This window comes from Diabrotica virgifera, chromosome 1 (genome assembly GCF_917563875.1).
Source record: "Diabrotica virgifera virgifera chromosome 1, PGI_DIABVI_V3a".
In the NCBI taxonomy this organism is placed as follows: Eukaryota; Metazoa; Arthropoda; class Insecta; order Coleoptera; family Chrysomelidae; genus Diabrotica; species Diabrotica virgifera.
In genome coordinates this window covers 258,560,733-258,582,798 of record NC_065443.1, presented here as the reverse complement: position 1 = coordinate 258,582,798, position 22,066 = coordinate 258,560,733, and the positions used below count along the sequence as shown (strand labels likewise).

General features: G+C 31.9%; 2 protein-coding genes across 2 annotated transcripts in view; both read right to left on the bottom strand.

Annotated features, from left to right (window-relative positions):
- Nucleotides 1-239: 239 nt before the first annotated feature.
- Nucleotides 240-22,066, bottom strand: part of LOC126883753 (nuclear speckle splicing regulatory protein 1-like) — a 161,931-nt gene continuing 140,104 nt past the window's right edge. The window contains exon 2 of the mRNA XM_050649420.1: nt 240-3,126. Coding sequence (XP_050505377.1) covers nt 240-1,559 — 1,320 coding nt within the window. The 5' untranslated portion in view covers nt 1,560-3,126. The remainder of the gene's footprint in view (nt 3,127-22,066) is intronic.
- Nucleotides 5,669-22,066, bottom strand: part of LOC126893361 (uncharacterized) — a 119,379-nt gene continuing 102,981 nt past the window's right edge. The window contains exon 2 of the mRNA XM_050663444.1: nt 5,669-5,864. Coding sequence (XP_050519401.1) covers nt 5,669-5,864 — 196 coding nt within the window. The remainder of the gene's footprint in view (nt 5,865-22,066) is intronic.

Genomic DNA, 22,066 nt, shown 5'->3' with positions numbered 1-22,066 from the left:
TGCGCCCACTAAATTTACCCTAGGTATTTTGTAAATTAAATTTGTTAAGTTAACTTCTTCTATTAGTTTTCTGTTGACCAATGTTATTTCAGATCCAGTGTCTATCATAATTTTAATTGGTTTCTCGTTGATAAATCCATCCACAAATTTTAAATTAACTCCATTTTTCTTTTCGTTGTTTCTTGCCAATTTAATAAACTCCTTGGGGTTACAAAAAATTCCTGTTTGATTTTTGGTTTTTAGTGAGCGCCGTCGTGAAAAAACGCCGGTTGCTCATCGTTGTTTATATTTTCGTCATAATGTCTCTCTCCGTCATATTCATCTGTCTGGGTATTATTTACTTCTCTTCTATTTTCTCTTGGTCTGTCGGATCTGTTTCGGTTTTCTCGATATCCCTGTTCATTTTGTCTACCATTATTTCTGTTTTCTTGATTTGAGCGTGTGGTGTTTCTATTCTGGTATTCTCGATTTCTGTCCTCATTCCATTGCCTATTTCTTTGTTCATAATTTCCTCTTCCGTTGTCTCTATTTTCGTTTTCCCTTCTGGGATTAAAATCTCGTCTTGTATCGTCCCTCCTATTTTCATTTCTATCTCTGTACTCCTGTGTTTCTCGGGGCCTGTAATCTTCTCGCGACCTTCTTGATTTTCTTTCTCTTAAACGCAATTCTCTTATTTGTAGGAATTGGCATAAACTATCTATGTCTTTGTAGTTTTGCAATGTGATATGGTCTTCCAGCGTTTCTTCGAAATGTCTTGCAATCAGTTCGACTAATTGTTCCGATGAGTAATTATATTGTAAATGTTTTGCGTTATAGTAAATTTGTAATGCATATGTCCTTTCTGATATACCCATCCTATCATTGTATTTCCCATTTTGCAATTCCTTGTTAATTTCCAATTGTTGGACTTTTCCCCAGAAATAATTCAAAAATTTTTGTTCAAATTCTTGCCAACTGTCAAATTCTTCTTCTTTGCAATCGAACCATAGGCTTGCTTCATTTTTGAGATGGTTTCTGATAGTTTCTTTTGCTGTTTCGAAATTTCCGATGTGCTGTATTTTCTTTTTCAGGCTATTTATGAACGGCACTGGGTGTAATCTTCTTACATCCCCGCCAAACCTTATCTTCACGTCATCTGTGCTATGTATAACCATTTCTCTTCTTTCTCCGACATTCTGTTGCGTCCTGTTTTCGGTGACTTGTTTTTCTATTTCTGTGATTCTTTTTTCCACTTCTTCTCTGTCTACTTGAATAGCATTTTCTAACTTATTTTCCAAATTTTCTAGTTCCTTTTTCTGGCCATTCGTTAACTCCTCCATTTTGTTTTGAATTATCATTTCTTGTTCTTTCATGTGGTCCTTCATTCTAATTTCTTGTTCTTGCATGTGATCTTTAATTTTCATTTCTTGCTGTTCTATCTCGTTTTTCATTGTTGTCAAACATCCTTTTATTTCCTTTTCATACTTTTCTATGCGTTCCTCTATTTTCTTATTGTTCTCTTCTATTGCTTGTTTTGTTTCCTTTTGATTGTCATCCATTTTTTTTTGTGTTTCATCCATTTTTTTTTATGTTTCTTCCTGATTTTTATCCATTGTCCTTTTTGCTTCATCCATTTTTTGTGACTGGAGTTGCATCATTTGTAATAGTTTATCTATTCCTGATAATTCTTGCTGTTCTGATGCCATGATTGTCGTGTCTAAAATATCTTCTTGGTCTGAATGTTCTTTTTGCTTTTTGTTGTCTTTGCTTTGGCTTCTTGTCACAGACATTTGTTTTCAAGAAGTACTATCCCCGCCAAATATGAAATTTTACTAGTATGTTACCAAGACGACTTTTTCTCTCCCAAATATTATAAATTGTCAATAAATATATCAAATGTAAATATCGTAAAAATAAAATATTAAATCAGTTATGTAAAATGTGTACCTAAAGAGATCTAAAATTTTATGTTATCAAATGTAAGTATCTCACTTTTTACCACAGGCATATAAATTTTCAAATACCGGCTTTACTCTTTCTATCCTTCAAATTTGCCACTAGAAATACTTTACAATGCCCTCCACGTTGGACGACAGTTGTTGTGATCTTGATTATTGATATGAGATAATAATTTTATATGTCATTTAATTTAATCAATGCTTTAATAATAATCTAATTAATTTACCAGATCATACATCAATATGTTTTCAATCTCAGGGCTTTTTATAAAATTAAGTACTTACATACGTGGCTTCTAAGTATTTCTTAATGGTTCCTAATCGGGATAGGAAAGAAAAGAGTAAAATAATAACACATATGGGTTACAATTGTAATCAAAATATTGTTTATTTTATTTAAATGGCAATCACTGCTTAATATTTGCTATATCTTATTATTCTTAAACATAACATTTACACATGGGAATCTTATTTCCTTTTGATTTCCAATTGAAAGTTTTTATTAACATTTAACTATTATGATTTATTAGCAATAATTCTATTTAAGTTTGATGAAGCTTTTCTGATATTATTGATTATGTTTCTTCAATTTTAAATGTGGTATTTACTACGAAAAACCCATACATTCATGTCCAAACAAATGAGACTGACCTTTTTCTGGTGCACTGAGAATGTCTTCACACAAGACCCGTTTCCTGCTATCCTTGGCTGCAATCAAAACCTCGTCCTGGCTTCCAGTAATGTTCTCCTCTGAAACTAGCTCGTATAGCTCTCGTTTCCTGCTTCTGTCGTGATGCTGTGTTCTACCTTTTTCGAAACTGCAATCAGCTACCGGGAACTCTTGGCTCAAGGAGGTTCTTTTACTCTCAACCTGGCCTACCTCTCGTTCTACGATAGATACTCCACACTCACGGAACTACACCGGCTTTCTCACTCTCCGTACACTACCGTCTACTACTCGACTTCACTTCTCGACAGCTCAAAACATTCTGATCTCTATTTGTCATTCATTCTCCTACTTTCTAAATATCCCTTCCAGATTCACAAATCAAACTTCCACCACCAACTCTCATTCGCAGTATTCCTCAAAACCAATTTTTAAACTTTCTAAATATGCTTAATGGATTTCAAAGAAAATAGTTAATTCCCATTCTAAAATTACTTTCTACTATATACAAATTTTAATGACCTATTCTCTATTTCCACTTCGTCTTATTTAGCATCGGCTAATGACCGATCCTTCCGCGAACAACGATAATGACCTATTAACGATTTCACTTGAGTCTTATTTAATCACTTCTTAAAATTAAATATAACAATTTGTTGTATACAGGTTGTTCTAAATTTATATGCCCGTGGTTGAGAAAATTGAAAATATTTTATATTAAATTGAATTCTGTTTATAATTATCTAATTTTAATTTTCATATCAAATAGAAATATAACAATATATTTTGCTTGTTCTGGAAAATAAAAGAGGTGGTGTCAGTTCTAAAGGAGAGATGAGGATTGCAAAAGTGATTGTGAGATTAAACATATGTTCCGCTTTGTACTGAGGTTCTGCGATGGCATCTGGCATAGCCACCTTTACTGCCATGAAGAGAAAAAGGCAACGTCGCAATTGATGACGTCGGTAGTCTGACTTTCGGACTACCGCTTTCGAAACTACGATTTTAAAGTAAAAATTCTGGTAAAATTTATAGTATTTTTTAAGTCGAACAAGAAAATATTATTAATTAGAAGTTTTACAAAATAATATTAAAAGTAATTCCTTGTAAGTAATGTTTATTATACAAAAAAAAAACAATAACAAGAATATAAACGGGATTAATTTTTTTCGAATCCTAAGAAAACTTATGTATTTTTTAAAAATTTAAACGCAGAATGAAATATTACGTTAGGACCGAGGGCCGAAAGTCCCTGAAAACTTCTATGTTTATTTTAATAAGTTACAGTGTGATTTTTAGTTTCAAATATGTCATTTAAAAAAACTTTTTATTCATTCTAAGGGACTTTCGGCCCTCGGTAATAAAGTAGTATTTCATTCTGCGTTTAAATTTTTTTAAAATCCTTATTCGTTTTCTCAGGATTCGAAAAAAATGATTACATTTAAAATACAGGCGTCAAAATTTTGCATTTTGTTCCTTTCCACTTAAAGTTTGTCGCACTTATTTAGAAACACCCTAAATTGATAAAGAACAAATCTAGTTGTTAAACATAAGCGAATTAATCAAAAAAACAGAATGTTAAGAAAACCGGAGTCGATTGGCTCCGTGCGTCTCCCCTCTACTTACAGTCAAGTGACACGCTGTCAGATTTTGTCAGGACGTTTTAACATTGAGTCTTATGGGATTATTTTGTTAAACTTGAATATTTTATTTTGTAGTGATAATAACCGAATACAATTGTTAGAATTCATTAGTTATTAATTTATAATGTAATTTATAGTGCAACAAAGTATTTTCTTTTTCGTTAATAAATATTTATTGACATAAACATGTATACAAAATCAAACTGATAATCAATATTGGAAAGTGAAGAATTTATATCACATTAAGTGCTTTTTTATTTTCTGTTTATAGTAATACATAATATCACTAGCGTGACACGGCATTTTTTTAAATGCCTCATTGGAACATACACAAAGCGTCCTGATAAAATTTCAAAAAACCGCCACCATGAGCAGGTCGGTCGATTTTGCTTTGACACTTTGTTAACGCTCGGAGCGTATAGTTGGGTTTTAATTTCAGTATTTTATAAATGCCCGGTACACCATAAAAATTTACCTGGTTAGCAACAATATTATTACAGCGGTATTGTAAAAAAATTAGGCTATAACATATTAAAAAATCACTTAAATCTGCCAACAGGTTTAGGAAATATAAGACATTAAAAATGACAAAATTTTTAAGTGGACGGATTTCTATATGCACGCAAGTTTATATAAAAATATATTATATTGAACTAAAATCATCTTAATAACATACCTTTTAATGTTCTTTATAGTTTGGAGCACGAAATATTGTAAAATATTTCAGTTTCTCTGTAAATACAGTAAAAATTATTTAAAAACAAATGAGAACTGTCAGAATTAATCGGTCTACCAATAGATGTTGCCAACAACTTCATGGCTTGTTAAGTAAAGGTGGCTATGCATCTGGTCATGGCTCAGGGTCTGATTGCTCCATCGTCAGCGAAAGAGGTCATTCTCCTGGAAAATGAAAGGGATGGTGGGATACCGACTTGTACTCATATATCAAGGAGAGATGAATGACTACAAAATAACTTGTGAGATTCTACATACCTATATCTCTTTCTTCAGTCTCTTCTACGTCTGTGCCACAGCTGTCTTCCGGGGCTCAACGTTGTCACACAGCTCTTCGCATGATGTGCAAATTGAGGAAGAAACAGTGTAGACCCGCCTTATTGCATGCACAATTGCGTTGGCAGCCCTTTTTACATTTATAAGAAATACACAGGAGTATTAAGTTTAGTGCAGGGTTTAAAGTTGTTAGCATTGTCACGAGACCACTAGTAGTTTTTTCCATCCCCATTCACTTAGATCTTTTAGTTGTTCGTCAGGTGTGGCTTGATACAAGGATAACCATTGCTGCACCTGATAGTAAACTTTCAGTGAATGTTCTCGTGCAGCAGCTTCGGTAGGGAGTAATAAAGCAATGTCGGTCTTATTTTTGTATGAAAAAGATATGTATTGTCTGTATCTCAAATGGTTCAGACTGGTCTCATTTTTAGATGTAGAGTAGTAAGAAACAAATTTTCTGCTGTGGCAATCTCTTCTTGATGTGCACTAGGGTCTTTGAAAGCCTCAATGGTCGGTTGGAAGTCTGTGTTCTTCTGCAGGACTTTAAGAAATTTCAGTTTCCCCTGATTAAACAATGCAGAAGTAGTATCTGCAGCCCTCATCTGTCTGCTGAGAAAATCATAATGGAAAAAATCATAATCATCATGTCCATAAATATCTTAACAAAAACGAATTTTGTCTCCGACATTGTCAGGTTTTGACAATGTTTTCCATATGGAAATCTACTACTATGTAACACAAAAATAAATATGGAGGCTCATCAGAAAACAAAGCAAAGATGAACGAACTAATAAAAACCAAACACATTCAGAAGGAAACATGGGCAGACTACTTACAATCATTGTTTGCTAAAGGTGACGATAATGAAACACCAACACCAGAAGTGACGACAAAAAAAGAAATAAACCTAGAGAATTGAGAGGTAAGGAAAGCACTAAGAAAATTACAAAATAGGAAATTACCAGGAGGGAACAGACTGCCGAGTAAACTCCTATAGTATGGAAGACCAGATCTAACCAAACAAGTATTAAAACTAATCCAAACAATAACGGAAGAAAACAAAATGTCACAAGAATAGAGATCAAGCATCCCAATACCCCTCTTCAAAAAGTGAAACAAATCGGACCAAGATAATTTCAAAGAAAGTAGTGTATTATACAAAACACTTAAATTAAAAACCAAAGTGTTAACAACCAAACTGAATGAAATTATAACACTAGTAGAAGAACAACAAGGTTTTAGGTCGGGAAAATCAGTTAGGTCAGTCAGGTCAGTCGGATCAGTCGGGTCAGTCGGGAAATTCGACATATTTATGTTTCGTAGACCTGAAGAAGGCATTTATCAAAGTAAAATTAAAGGACGTTGTCTAGTTATTGTCCGCAAAAAGATACCTCTGGTAATAATCAAAAGGCTGGAAAATATCCGCCAGATCAACTTACTAATAGTCCAGAGAAATAAATCTCGTGACACATCCCCCTCCAGGCCGAAACCGAATTTTTTGAGTAGTATGGACATCTATGTTAATAACCTATATGTTTCCTGCAGCCGATTTTGATGATATGCATAGTTATAAACAAATGAAAATCAAAAAATGGTAAATTTTCGCTTTTTTCGTCTATTACCAAAAAGTTAAGCATTTTAAACAAATTTAAGGGTAAGAAACTCATAAATCGTATAAAAAACTTCAATATGGAGTTCACTGGATATGTCTATCCTTATTGGTTGCTTATAAAATTGCAAAAAAAATCATAAATTTTCAGTTTTTTTAAATATTCACAACTTATGTAAAAATTAACTTAGAACCTTCTTATTACACGGAATGCTAGTTTTTGTACTTCTTGTTTAAAGTATATTTTAAATTTCAAAACAATTTTTTAAATAGTTTAAAAGTTATTTAATTTGTTTATCCCAAATTCATTTTTTTGCAACACTATAAGTCAGAAAATTATGAGTTTACAGTAATATTTCGGACAGTTTATGAAAGACGAATATTTATACTATTAACTTAATTAAAGAAAAATGAAAAAAAGCAATTTTAAACAGTGTAAAATTATTTTGCAAAAACATGTCGATTTTTTGCTTACTTATAAACAATTAGAATAACTTTTTAACCGTTACCCGTAGAAAAATTATTTTTTCACATTCACAAAGACTGAATTTTTATACAAATTTAGAAAGAAAAACATTTGTTCTAGGACAATTAGGGACGAAGTTACCTTTTTAATTCACATGTTTTGCAAAATAATTTTGCAATATTTAGAATTATTTTTTGTCATGTTTTATTAAATTAATAGTGTAAATCTTCTTCTTTGATAGACTATCCAAAGTATTACTGTAACTTCATCATTTTCTGACTTACAGTGTTGCAAAAAAAATTAATTTGGGATAAACAAATTAAATAACTTTTAAACTATTTGCCCAATTGCTTTGAAATCTGGGGTATGATTTAAGCACCAGAAGTCACAGCATTCCGTGTAATAAGAACGTTGTAAGTTAATTTTAACATAAGTTATGAATATTTATAAAAACTCAAAATTTATGATTTATTTTGCAATTTTCTAAGCAACCAATAAGGATAGACATATTCAGCGAACGCCATATTGAAGTTTTTTATACGATTTATGGGTTTCTTTCTCTCACATTTGTTTAAAATGCTTAACTTTTTGATAATAGACGAAAAAAGCGAAAATTTGCCGTTTTTTTGTTTATAACTTATGTATATCATCAAAATCGGCCAAAGTAAACATATAGGTTATTATTATAGATGTCCATACTACTCAAAAAATTTGGTTTCGGCCTGGAGGGGGTTGTGTCACCAACAGGATATTTTATTTCCTTATTTCTCTGAACTATAAAAGTAAAAATAGAGGAAAAGCTAACTGACCTTATTGAATCTGGCGTTGGGATGAGACAGCGGATTCCCTGAGTTCTCTATTGTTTAACCTGATCATGGATGAAATAGGGAATGAATAGGAAGAACATAGGAACTAAAAAAGAAAAATTTTTTGCATATTATTGCCAAAAGTCGTATATTTATGCGCATATACTTTACCTACGTTGGATGTGCGTATTTGTTTAAGTCAGCTCATCACATAAGTTTTATAAATACAATAATATTTCTGTTGATGATTTTATTAATGAGCTTAAGCTGTGTGTCTAGAAAATGGCTGCTTTTATACCAGTCTAATGGGGTAAATTTAAAACAATCCGCTCGTTTGATATCGCTAACTTTAAATAAGTTTTGAAAACTAGAGTACATTACTAACTATAATGCAACTTATTGTTTTAAACTAAATATTGTGTTATAAAATATCTTACGCCGTCATTATAAAGTAGGTATCTAGTTAAACAAGCTTTAAACTTTTGTTAGTTTATTAAATTATATCCGGTTACTAGAGAACTCACAAAACTCATGTTTACTAACAATTTAAATGGCTTCTAAATTACATTAATATACATTAAAATGTGGCATTCATATTACATAAAATAATACCCACAGTATTTAAACGTAAACATATGAAATTGTCTTGATAAGCACAAACATTAAACATCTATACTACAATCACAATAAAAATGCACTAGAAATAAGCAAACCAAACTAGTTGAATGTTATGAGGAGCATTCCCAAATCTTAAGTTACAATTTATAAACATTGTAAATCCCAAATCATGATTCACAAAGTTTATGTTTACCTGAGGTTATTGCAACATATTTTTTTTCCTAAAGTGTTTTCACCAAGTTTATCAAAACCGTTAAAATGAAATACAAACTGCTCGTCAAAAGCTAGGCTTATTACCCGAAAATGCTTCAAAAACAAAGAAATTCAAACGTAAATGATAAAAATTCTTTGTTATAAAATAAATTAATATCACTACATCTCTTTTGTATCAAAAATCTACCAACTTAAAAGTTTCCTAAAAAAATAAAAAAAAACTAAAATTGACAAATTTTCTTGTAACACCCGAATAATTTTCAAAGGTCAACAAAAAATTTTTTAATAGGTAATGTGTCCTACACAAGTCTCAATAACTGCTTGGCAACATATTGGCATAATTAACTAAATTGTGTTACGCACATCTTGCATGATTTTTATCCAAAGTTGTGGCAATAAGTTTTTGAAGTTATACTTCTTTAGGCACGAGTTTAAATTTTTACATTCCCTGGCGCATGCGCACACCGACAGTATGGTATTAGTCGCTCAAACGTTATACAGGATCTGATTGGGTGTTTCTTCGGATCCAGTGGTGGAAGGATTGGCCGCCCGAGGGGCGTTTCCAGGGAGCACCAGTGACATTTTGTTCTTATAATAGCACTTGCGTGGAGGCTCCTTGCTCCGTGCTTCTCTTTGTAGACATCACAGCGGCCTATGATACGATAAACCACAGAACCTTGCTAACTAAGATCTATAACATTGTGCTTGACTATGACCTGGTAAATATCATTAGATCACTATTGTGTAATAGACGCTTCTACGTTGTGCTAAATGGAAAGAAGAGAAGATGGAGAACCCAAAACAATGGCCTACCTCAAGGAAGCGTTCTGGCGCCGTGCCTATTTAACATCTACACCAACGACCAACCAATGCACTCTCAGACTGAGAGATTTGTTTACGCTGACGACCTTGATATCGCCGTAAAGGGGAAAACACTCACACAAGAGGAGCGAAGAGGCTTTAAACATGATGCAACTTACTACAAACAAAACTCATTAAAACCAAGCCCTACAAAAACCCAAGTATGTGCATTCCATCTCAACAACCATCTGGCGTATGTAAAACTGAATGTTTCTTGGGAGGGACAACGCTTGGAACATACTGATAGGCCCAAATATCTTGGAGTGATACTAGACCGGTCACTAACGTATAAGTTCCACTGTCTGAGCACAAGACAAAAGGTTTCTACGAGAAACAACCTTCTCCGGAAACTTGTAGGGAGCAAGTGGGGTGTAAACCTCAGGTCTTAAAGTCAACAGCTGAGGTCTTATGTTTCTCAACAGGGGAATATGCCTGTCCCGTTTGGGGTAGATCTAGACACGCCCAACAAGTCACCACGGCGTTAAATGAAACATGTAGAATAATGACCGGTTGCATGAAGCCTACCCCTCTACCCCTAATGTACCGGGCAGCTGGATTCGCATCACCAGACGACCGTAGATGCGCCTCACAATATGTGGAGAAGTGCAGGCAAACTTTCGAAAAAGGCACCAATTATATGGATTTGACAAACCTCCAGGAACCAGCCGACTTAAATCAAGTAAAAGGTTTATGAGAAATGTCAGCATCGAACCACCCGAACTGTTCCCCCTACATCCATAGCGGTCTAATGGAATGAACCTGGACTGGAGAACCTGGCGGACATTCAACCGCATACGCACAGGTGTTGCCCCTGTAAAACAGAACCTCATTAAATGGGGCATCAAGACAGATAACGACGCACTTTGTGAATGTGGGGAAATACAGAACGTGGAGCACCTGAGAGTATGCATAATTTGCCCATCACAGTGCACTCTCGATGATTTATGGCTCGCAAATACTAAGGGTGTAGACGTGGCCCGATATTGGGCAGAAAAACTTTAGTTGGATCCAGACACGAAAAAGTAAAAGTAAGATGGGTGTTAAAATCATCTGTCAATAATTGTTCAATATGGAGATTATGGATAAAATAATGTTGTGTATATTAGTTTTTATTGTTGTGATGGCAGAGAAAAAGGCAATTTTATATTTGTAGTGACTTTTTAAATAGTTTTTTGAAAGCGACAGATACGTAATAATTAATTGTAAATGTTTCAGTATCCTAATAAAAAATTACATAGGTACCTACCTATTTGCAAAATTTAAAATGAATCTATCAAAATAGTATGTACCTAATGCTTTGATATACATAATTTGATTACCATCAAAATTTCTACCAATATTCAACTAATGTATTATTATTCCACAAAATATTCCTTTAATTCCACAAAAATCGAACTGATTTGGTTCAATTCATATAAGTAATAAACAACTAATGTCAAAAAGTTTATGGTGTAAACGTTTAGTTGGTGTATATTCCCACATGACAGACACGCGAAGTTGGCGCAATGGGAGAACATTTCGATTTTCGATCGGTGGGATCGACGGGAAGCGGGTTCGATCCCCAATGCAAGTTACTATTAAAAAAAAAGTTTTCAATCTAATAGCACATAAAACAACATCCAAAAATGTCATTCTACATCCTACCAGACTGAAAGCAATGGGAACCTTCTCTGGTAACACCTCCGAGGCTTCTACAATTTGCAAGCCATATTAGACTAAAAACTTAGTTTTTTGATAGCAGTTGCCGTTAGGGCATCCCTGCCATTTCGTTCGTTGCAATCCGTGACTGCACGCCGGGGTTTGTCCTAGTTGGGTCAGAGAGATCAGCCTATGTGCCTCCTGATGAGAGACTAATAAGTTTCGAAACCGGTAGAGGTGCTTGATGCACTCTCTGATTGAACTGGAATAATGATGCGGCTGTAGTTTCGTGTTGCAACGAAATTGAAAATGGTTATTCATTTTTTTTACTACTTTTTTATACATTTTATGATTGTAAGTATATTATTGCATAATATTTTCAGAAAATACGTATTTAGTTAAAATTTTTGGCAACAAATATTGTTCAAAAATCATTTCTTCGTGGCATTTTTCAATGTGTTTGTGTGTTTTATTCTTTTATTTTTATAATTTTGGTATTGTTTTAATAAAAATTTTTGGAAAGTAGTAAGTATTAAAATTAGTTTAGTAGTTAAATTAAATATAAATAAACTGTTTAAAGAATATTGATTGATTTCGTTGAAATCATATAATAGAAGTATAACTTCTTACGTGAGTAAAAAGTACACACATTCTATTTTTTTAATTGCTGAAGAGATGCAGGGCCTGGTTCGTGTGTATCTAATGCTCTCTGAAGATAATCCCAAGCATGTTCAATGCAATTGAGATCAAAAGACCTCGAGGGTATTGGCAAATTAGGAATATGTACCATGATTTTCTCAACCTTTGACTACAGTGACAGACCAATGTGGAGTTGCATTATCATCAAGAAAAAAAAGGAAGTCTTGACCAATAGTGACGTGAAAATGTGAAATAGTATTGTTGATGACTTCATCTCTATAAATCACACGGGTTTTACTCCTCTTCAATACAATTAGGTCTGTTCGACCATCAAAAGGAATTTCACTCCACACTTTAACAGCACCTCCTTACAATGAATGAATATCCTGGACAGGTCGACGATTTCTCGGCACTAACGGATTGGTACAATCACGTAAGCCAAGACTATCGGAACACCTTTTATAGCGAAACTCGTCGGTAAAGAGTAAAGGTTTCCATTGTTCCTGACAATTTCGATGTTGCAGAGCCCAAGCTAGTCTTTGGCGTCTGTGTTCTGCGGTGAGTAGAACTCTTCTTAAAAGACACCTTGATATTAAATTGATCTCAGAGATCCTTCAACGTAGAGTTGCTACTAAATCGCAGTTCTCTTCGCATTAAAAAACCTGCTATTCATTATTCTACAGGTATCTATTTCTTATACTTGTTGTAGATCTGTCGATATCTTAGTTTGTCAATATACAGGTATCGAGTGGCATTATTCGAGCTGATAAAGCAATGTAACGGTCCTGGGCAGGCGCAGTAACTCTCAGCCTTCCACTTCTGAGCTGTTCCACAGTTCCACAACATTCACCGTTTCGTTAAAACGAATGAATAGCAGAGAAGCTACACTTTGCGATGTATTAAAACACTCCCCTACTAACACTAAATCTCCTTCTTTTCATACCTGTATATTAAAAAACTTCGAAACGATAAGGATTGTTTATATTTTATTGTTTTATTAGAATTCTATACAGTTCAGGCATATATTGAACATATATTATGGTAATTAATGCCTTCTAAATTATTGTGATAAAAATGTACTGATTATTTTTTAATGATTTTAACTTCCAATCGTATAGTAACACGTGATTAATTCTGTCCAATCGGATTAAAATTATACTAAGAATTATCTACTGCAGAAAATTACCGATAGAATTTTTTTAAGTAGATTGTTTCTGTTTAATGGCAACCAGTTTCCTAGTTTTGACAACTGTCACATTTAAGAAAATATCCATAATATGCGTATTAAAAAATAATCTTACGAATATCACACGACAGTAAGAATAAATAAGAAAATAATGCTTCATTTTTACTCAAATTTGTTCTCATTGGGCAATAGCCAATCGAGCCCTGCGGGCTCTCGTGTATGTTGTCAGACAACAAATTTTCGAAAAACTGTCGCATTATTGTCAATTTATTCTCACTCTCTTGTGATATTATATTCTTGTTCTCATGATCATTTTTCAGTGCGTCACAGTTTTTCGATTTCTCTCTAATGCATTAAGTTAGATGAGACGGAAAAAGCGGTAGCTCCGTGATTAAACACAAAAATAATGCAGCATTACAATAGTTATATACATAAGGTGTCTATTCCTAACCTACGTTTGATTCGTTGATATTTAGAATGCGCGTTTTTTCTAGCCAATCAAATACACGTATTACGAACATTTGACGAAAACTTTGTCCATTTTGGCCATTTTTTAGAAGTGTCAAAGAGTCAAGTGACGGTTATTATTCAGGTCAGTATTTTGTGTACCTGTCATTTTGAAATTTCGAATTCGACTTCCCTTGTGTTTCACAACGTTTTTGTGCATTATTTTGTGTTTTGGTTTAGAATTTAGTTCGTTAAAAGATAGTCATTGGCGTGAGGAGACTAGAGACATTCGAGATGTACCGAAGAGTGCTAAATATCTCATGAGTAGATAGAATAGCCAACGTGGAAGTAATGAGACTTACGCATAAGGAACGAGAAGAACTAACAAATAAGAAGAAAACTGAGATATATGGGACATGTGATGAGAGACGTATATCTAAGTACTCCAGGTCATTATGCAAGAAAAAGATCCATAGTAAGAAGACGTAACTCATGTCTGAAGAACCTTAGGAACTGGTTTGAATGTAATAACAATGAATTATTTAGAGCTGCGGTTTCAGAAATAAAGATCTCTCTGATGATTGCCAACTTTTGAAGCGGAGACAGCACCTAGAGAAGAAAATAAAAACAATTTATGGATAGTTTGGTGTCATTTTTTAATGTTTCCATATTTATAAATTTAATTAAAAATATTGTTTATTTTTTAATTTTATTCCCCTTTATAAAAAATACCTACGACACGTTAACATATTGTGTAAAAATCAAATCTACTAAATTACTAATTAGTTTAATTCCACAAGCTTTTCACCTATGGCTAAGTACGATTCTAGCATCTGTCAGATTCGTCAATAATTACATGAAATAAGTCTCGACACGCCCAATACAGTATATGACGTCATAATTAATGACGCACTGAAAAATGATCATGAGAACAAGAATACCCGAAAATTTTTTAATGATTTTAAATTCCAATCGTATATAGTCCGTTCTTTAACGGTAAAATATTGCAAAACCTCTAAATTTTAAAGAACCTCTTGGATTGACATGAAATTTGGCATACACATAGTTAACAAGTCAAAGAAAAAAGTGATATTGTGCCGATATGTGCTTTTGCCCTGAGGGTGGTTTTCACCCCCTTTTGGGGGTGAAAAAATATTCGTCCAAAGAAAGTCAGGAAATGGATAAACTGGCTAATTTTAAGTAACTTTTGTTCTATAGAGTTTTTTCACTAAGTCGATACTTTTCGAGTTATTTGGCAGTGAATATGTTAATTTTTTCAACAAAATAACCACGCTTTTAGACGGTTTTTCGCAAATAACTCAAATAGTAGGAACTTTGTCGAAAAATATTCTTAGCAAGAATATAGCCTGTAAAAAATTTTTAAAAAATGGTGTATATATCACGTCTCTACACCTAGCAGAAGCAGAGTTATAGCTAATGAAAAATAGTTTCATATTCGTCGAATTCCAAATGGAATACTTTAACGTGAAATAACCAAAAATGAAACACATTTCGGGGAAAACTTATTACAACTTATTTAAAGTGTTTAAAAAAGCTTCATTTTTGTTTTATAAAAAAAAATTTTAGCATCAAAATTAAACAAGTTACGCTCAAAATAAAGTTAGTCCCTTTTGGTTTTGGTAAAAAAATCGAGAAAATCACCCCCTAATTAGTATCTTAAATGAACTTAATCGTTACGACTTCAGAAGTTTCTTGACTCTTGTATATATTGTTTATATGATCTGTAGGTTTCATCGGTTCAAAGTCCTTATTATTGAAAGGGCTGTAGTTAAAAGGGGTTGAACGAGTCACTGATCACGAATGTATGCAAATTTAGAAACACCAAATCTTAATTAATTTTTGTCTAACAGAAAAACAAAAAAATACATGATATTCAGAAAAGCAAATCTGACTTTTTCTGTTTTTCGAGATTTTTGGTATCTCTAACAATTTTTAAGTTATTTTGAAAAAAAGCATATTTTTCAAAATTTAAATTTTTAAAAATTTTACTTTGAAACCAAATTTTTTCAAAAATAAGCAATTTGAATCGATGAAACTTACAGATCATATAAACACAACATAAGTAAAATAATTTATGGAGCGGTAACGATTAATTTCATTTAAGTTGCTAATTAGGGGGTGGTCTTCCCGATTTTTTTTTTGCAAAAACAAAAGGGACCAACTTTATTTTGAGCGTAAATTGCTTAAATTTAATGCTAGAAACGTTTTGTAAAAACAGAAATAAAGCTTTTTTAAACACTTTAAAAAAATTATAATGGATTTTCCCCAAAAAGTGCTTAATTTTTTGGATATTTCACGTCGAAATATTCTATTTGAAATTTGGTGAATATGAATCTATTTTTCATTGGCTATAACTCTGGTTCTACGAGATCCAGAGACCTATCGCGTACACCATTGTTTTTACTTTTTTATAGGCTATATTTTTGCTAAGAACGTTTTTTTCGACAAAATACTTACTTTTTGAGTTATTTGCAAAAAACCGTCTAAAAATGTGGTTATTTTGTTGAAAAATGAACATATTCGCTCGCAAATAACTTGAAAAGTGTTGACTTTGCGAAAAAGCTCTGTAGAACAAAAGTTACTTAAAATTAGCCAGTTTACCGATTTCCGGACTTATTTTGGACATATATTTTTTCACCCACAAAAGGGGGTGAAAGTCACCCCCAGGGCAAAAGCACACATCGGCACAATATCACTTTTTTTCTTTGACATGTAAGTTATACGTATGCCAAATTTCATGTCAATCCAAGCGGTTCTTTAAAATTTAGAGCAAAAACCGTGAAAGAATGGACTAATATAGTATTTTTACTACAAAAACGTTATTACGTAGGTCAAAATTTTTGAAGTAAGAGAACTGTCAGAACATTAGAATGTGACTTTCATTATTGTCATGTTTATTATAAACATGGCAATAATGAAAAGTCACATTCTAATGTTTTGACAGTTCTCTTACGTCAAAAATTTTGACCTACGTAATAACGTTTTTGTAGTAAAAATACTATAGTAAGATATTTGATCACGTGTTTAATTCTGTCCAATCAGAATAAAATTATACTGAGAATTATCTACTATACGCTGTGAGCTCGTACGTAGAGGGGATATTTACAAATTCGCGAACGCCAGTAGTGACAAGTTTGTAAACGTTTACTGGAAATTTGACATAAATGTCAAAGTGATTAATTTAAAATTAAAATTAAAAACATTAATTATAAACAATACTAGTTGGTCAAAGCTGTGGTATATATTTTTACCTTAAATATACATACGTTTTAAATACTGAATTTAAGTTTTTTTAATGTTCCGTAATATCTAATTATAAATAATCTATTATAATCTTAGCGCCATCTACACGAATATTGTCAAAGTATCCGAAGTAAGAAATTGATATTGTATCAATAGAACGTCAAAATGATTAGAAAAATCTTAAAAAAATCGATTACAATTTAATTACTTTTTGCGTTGTAAATATTAAGCGATAACAATTAAATAATAAATTTAAAAATTACCGGTAAAAGTTGAATTAGTAACCGCTAGGAGCGACACCAGCGAAGCTCAGAGCGTATAGGCTCTGAGCTTCGCTGGTGTCGCTCCTAGCGGTTACTAATTCAACTTTTACTGGTAATTTTTAAATTTATTATTTAATTGTTATCGCTTAATATTTACAACGCTAAAAGGTAATTAAATTCTAATAGATTTGTTTAAGATTTTGCTAATCATTTTGACGTTCTATTGATGAAATATTAATTTCTTACTTCAGATACTTTCACAATTATCATGTAGATGGCGCCAAGATTAATTTATAATTACATATTACAGAACATTAAAAAACGCAAATTCAGTATTTAAAACGTAAGTATATTTAAGGTAAAAATATAAACCACAGCTTTGATCAACAAATATGTTTTATAATTAATGTTTTTAATTTTAATTTAAAATTAATCACTTTGACATTTATGTCAAATTTCCGGTAAACGTTTACAGACTTGTCACTACTGGCGCTCACGAATTTATAAATATCCCCTCTATGTACGAGCTCACAGCGTATAAGTAGAAAATTACCGATAGAATTTTTGAAGTTATACTTCTTTACCGGCGATAGAGGGTGATTTTTTTATATGTTAAAACCTATCAGCCCGGCGCATGCGCATTATAACTTTGTTCTGATTGGATGTTCAAATGACATGTCAAAAATTATCCGATATGGCAGCTGTGGTTTGGAGGTAAAGGTAAAGGTAAACAAATGTATGATATATTAGTTTTATTGTTGTGAGGACAGAAACAAAAAAGTTTATAATATTGTAGTGACTTTTAAATAGTTTTTAAAAGCAACAGGTACGTAATAATTGTTAATGTATCATGGGTATAAACCTACCTATTTGATCTGCCAAAATACATAGTATGTAATACTTTTATTTATATAATTTGATTCCCATCAAAATTTCTATCAATATTCACCTAATATATTGTTTTTTTACTCTATGTTTTGTTGTATTTTTTCAATTCTAAATCATTTCAATTCAAAATTAAAATAATTTGATCAATTTTCAAAATATCAAAATATCACAAGTTTAATCCGTTTAGTTAGTCGATCTTCGTAAATAATGACACATAGTGTCCGTGGCTAAGCGGAGAAGGCGAATGAATTCCAATACCAACCGCTCTTATCAGCGCTGGTTCGAGTCCCAATAGAAACTTTCTTTTTTGTTTTTTTTAATACATTTTATGATTTTAAGTATATTTATTATATAATTGTATTTTCAGAAAATACGTATTTAGTTAAAAAAATTTTCGACAATTAATGTTCAGACATCATTTGTGGCTTGTTTAATGTGTTTGTGTGTGTTTTATTCTTTTATTATTTTAATTTTTGGCACTGTTCTAATAAAAATGTTTGAGAAGTTGTAAGTATAAATTAGTTTAATATTTAAACAAAATATAAATAAAAAGTATATTAATTTCGTTTAAATCATATAATAGAAGTATAACTTCTTACGTGCGTACAAAGTACACACACATTCTTTTTTTTAAGTAGATTGTTTCTGTTTAATGGCAATCAGTTTCCTAGTTTTGACAACTGTCACATTTAAGAAAATATCCATAATATACGTATTAAAAAATAATCTTACGAATATCACACGACAGTAAGAATAAACAGGAAAATCATTTTGACGAGCAGTTTATTTAAAATTAAAGTAAAGATATTGTCCAAATAGGTCTAATAAATTGTGTTACATTTATAAAACTTTAGGTGTACTACTTTGTGAATACAGAGAGAGTCTGTAAAGTGGAATAAATTCAATATCTCAAATACTAATTGTTTTTTTGGAAAATGCTCAGACCCGTCGATTAGTATTTCAAATTGTCCTTTTTGACATTCAATAAAAATGTATACAGGGTGTCCCAATTTAGAGATATGACGTCATCGTCGATTTTCTTAAATGGCAACACTGTCATTTTGATAGCTAATTTGATAGGGTTTGTAAAGTTATACATAACTGCAAAATATCAAATTTTTATTCTCTACCATTTACAAGATAATAGAAAATAACAAAGTTATATCTGTAATTTGGAATATATTCAATAATTAAAATACTAACTGTTTTTTTGAAAAATGCTCAGACCCGTCGATTAGTATATCAAATTGTCATTTTTGACATATAATAATAATGTATAAAGGGTGTCCCAATTTAGAGATATGACGTCATCGTTGATTTTCTTAAATGGCAACACTATCATTTTGATAGCTATTTTGATAGCGTGTGTAAAGTTAGACACATCTGAAAAATTTCAAAATTTTATTCCCTACCATTTACAAGATAATAAAAAATAACAAAGTTATGAAGAACAAGAAGTAATCAAATAATAATTGAATTTATTTATTTCAATTAAGCAAATGCTCATAACGTTGCCCATTGACAATTTGACAATAATTGAGGGCAACATTATGATTTTTTGCTTAATTCATTGAAATAATTAAATTCAGTTATTAGTTGACTACTTCTTTTTCATAACTTTGTTATTTTTATTATCATCTAAATGGTAGAGAATACAAATTTGAAATTTTGCAGTTGTGTATAACTTTACACACCCTATCAAAATAGCTATCAAAATGACAGTGTTGCCATTTAAGTAAATCAACGATGACGTCATATCTCTAAATTGGGACACCCTGTATACATTATTATTATATGTCAAAAAGGACAATTTGATATACTAATCGACGGGTCTGAGCATTTTTCAAAAAAAACAGTTAGTATTTTAATTATTGAATATATTCCAAATTACAGATATAACTTTGTTATTTTCTATTATCTTGTAAATGGTAGAGAATAAAAATTTGATATTTTGCAGTTATGTATAACTTTACAAACCCTATCAAATTAGCTATCAAAATGACAGTGTTGCCATTTAAGAAAATCGACGATGACGTCATATCTCTAAATTGGGACACCCTGTATACATTTTTATTGAATGTCAAAAAGGACAATTTGAAATACTAATCGACGGGTCTGAGCATTTTCCAAAAAAACAATTAGTATTTGAGATATTGAATTTATTCCACTGTACAGACTCTCTCTGTATAATGTAGATGTTCTAGAATTAGAAAATGCAATTTGTCTGTAAATATAGTTCAGTTAGATTATTTAAACAAGTATGGCTGTCTAGTTTCCTTTATTCTTATCCCACATAGACATGATATTTATTGAAAACTTTACGGTGTTTTCTTCCAGTTTAACGTAACTTTAAACAAAATTGGAAACTATAAGTGCAAACTTAAAATAAACATCACAAAACTACGTTTTCTTTGGCTTTACTTCGACAGCGTGAAACAATTTAGAATGTCTGAATAAACGTCCACATACAAATTAAGGAAAGCAGGAAAGGCAAAGTTACACAATTTAGAGTTTCGACGTTGAGAACTCTGAACTTGATATCAATGGAAAGCATTACCAAGATCTGATGCTTTCAAAAACAAAACGAAAAGGAACATAAATCATTGTGTTTTGTAGCACTATTTTAGTTGGTGTATTGGAATAATACGTCATAAAAAATACTTTGTATAAATATAGATATCAACTCGAATTTTTCAAATTATATCGTAACTTTTTTTATTAAATGCAATTATAATTATACCTAATAAGAATGAACGCTTAGTGCGGCAGATTCGTGCAAATATTATAAGAATTATTGTGCATTTAATGGTAGAAGCATATAATTTGGACCACATAGAGGAACTGGTCCGAATATGGGCTATGTATTTAATATGGGCCAACACACTAGCTATGAAACAAGTAGTGCTATCTGTTAGAAAATGCCCAAATATACTAGAAGGCTCCTCTCTTGTCATATATTTACAGATTCCTCGACCAATATATATGTTGTTGTTACACAGTGTAGACCGTTTGATTTTGACTTTTGAAAAAATTTTAGGTAAGTTTATATTAGATACGTGATATTTGTGTTTATTGACATTATTTCGGAATTGATATATTATGCTTGTGTGGCAGAAAAAGGAAGGAAAATGGTTTTAATGTAGGTTAGGAACAAAAAATAATTACAAAATCATAAGCTAATATTTTTCTTGAATGTACATATTTTGAAATATGGGCCCCTTTTGTGACGTAAATATGGGCTAGGGGCCCATATTCAGACCGCTCGCATAAATCTAGCAGAACTATTGGAAAATGCATTATTTCTTAAATGCCAGGCGGCAGAGATAGCTAAGAATGGTTTTAAAGTTACAGAAATACGGCCAATAGATATACCTAACCATTTTTTTATGCTGATTTCAGTGCTGAGAATCTTGAATCTGAGAAAACTTGTAAGTTGACTGAAATTTATTTGGAAGAATTGACAAGCGACCTTGCAAAAACGATTTTTTCAGAAAATATAACAGTTAGTTCAGAAGATCAAGGACCAAGTTATTCTAAAAACCCATAACAACCATTAATTTACAAAACGAACGCAACAACTGTGCCAGAACAGCGTTCAAAACATACATGAGTCCATTCGTTCTTTCAACTGTCCCATCAGTTACGAAGCGAGCGTCTTCAAGAGGAAGGAAAAATTCTCGTTCTCAAGTTATAATTTCACCTCCATATAAATCAGACCTTTAATTATCAATTGAGGAGAATATAAGAAAATCAAAAGAAAGAACGGAGAAGAGAACTGTGTTTTCAGTTGAATCAAAAGAAAATGTAAAGACCAAGGAAGGAAAGGGGAGGCTAATATTTAAAGCCGAAAGAAAATGTAAAAAAACCAAGAGAAAAATCAAAATCAAATTCAGTTCGGATGAAGAAGAGG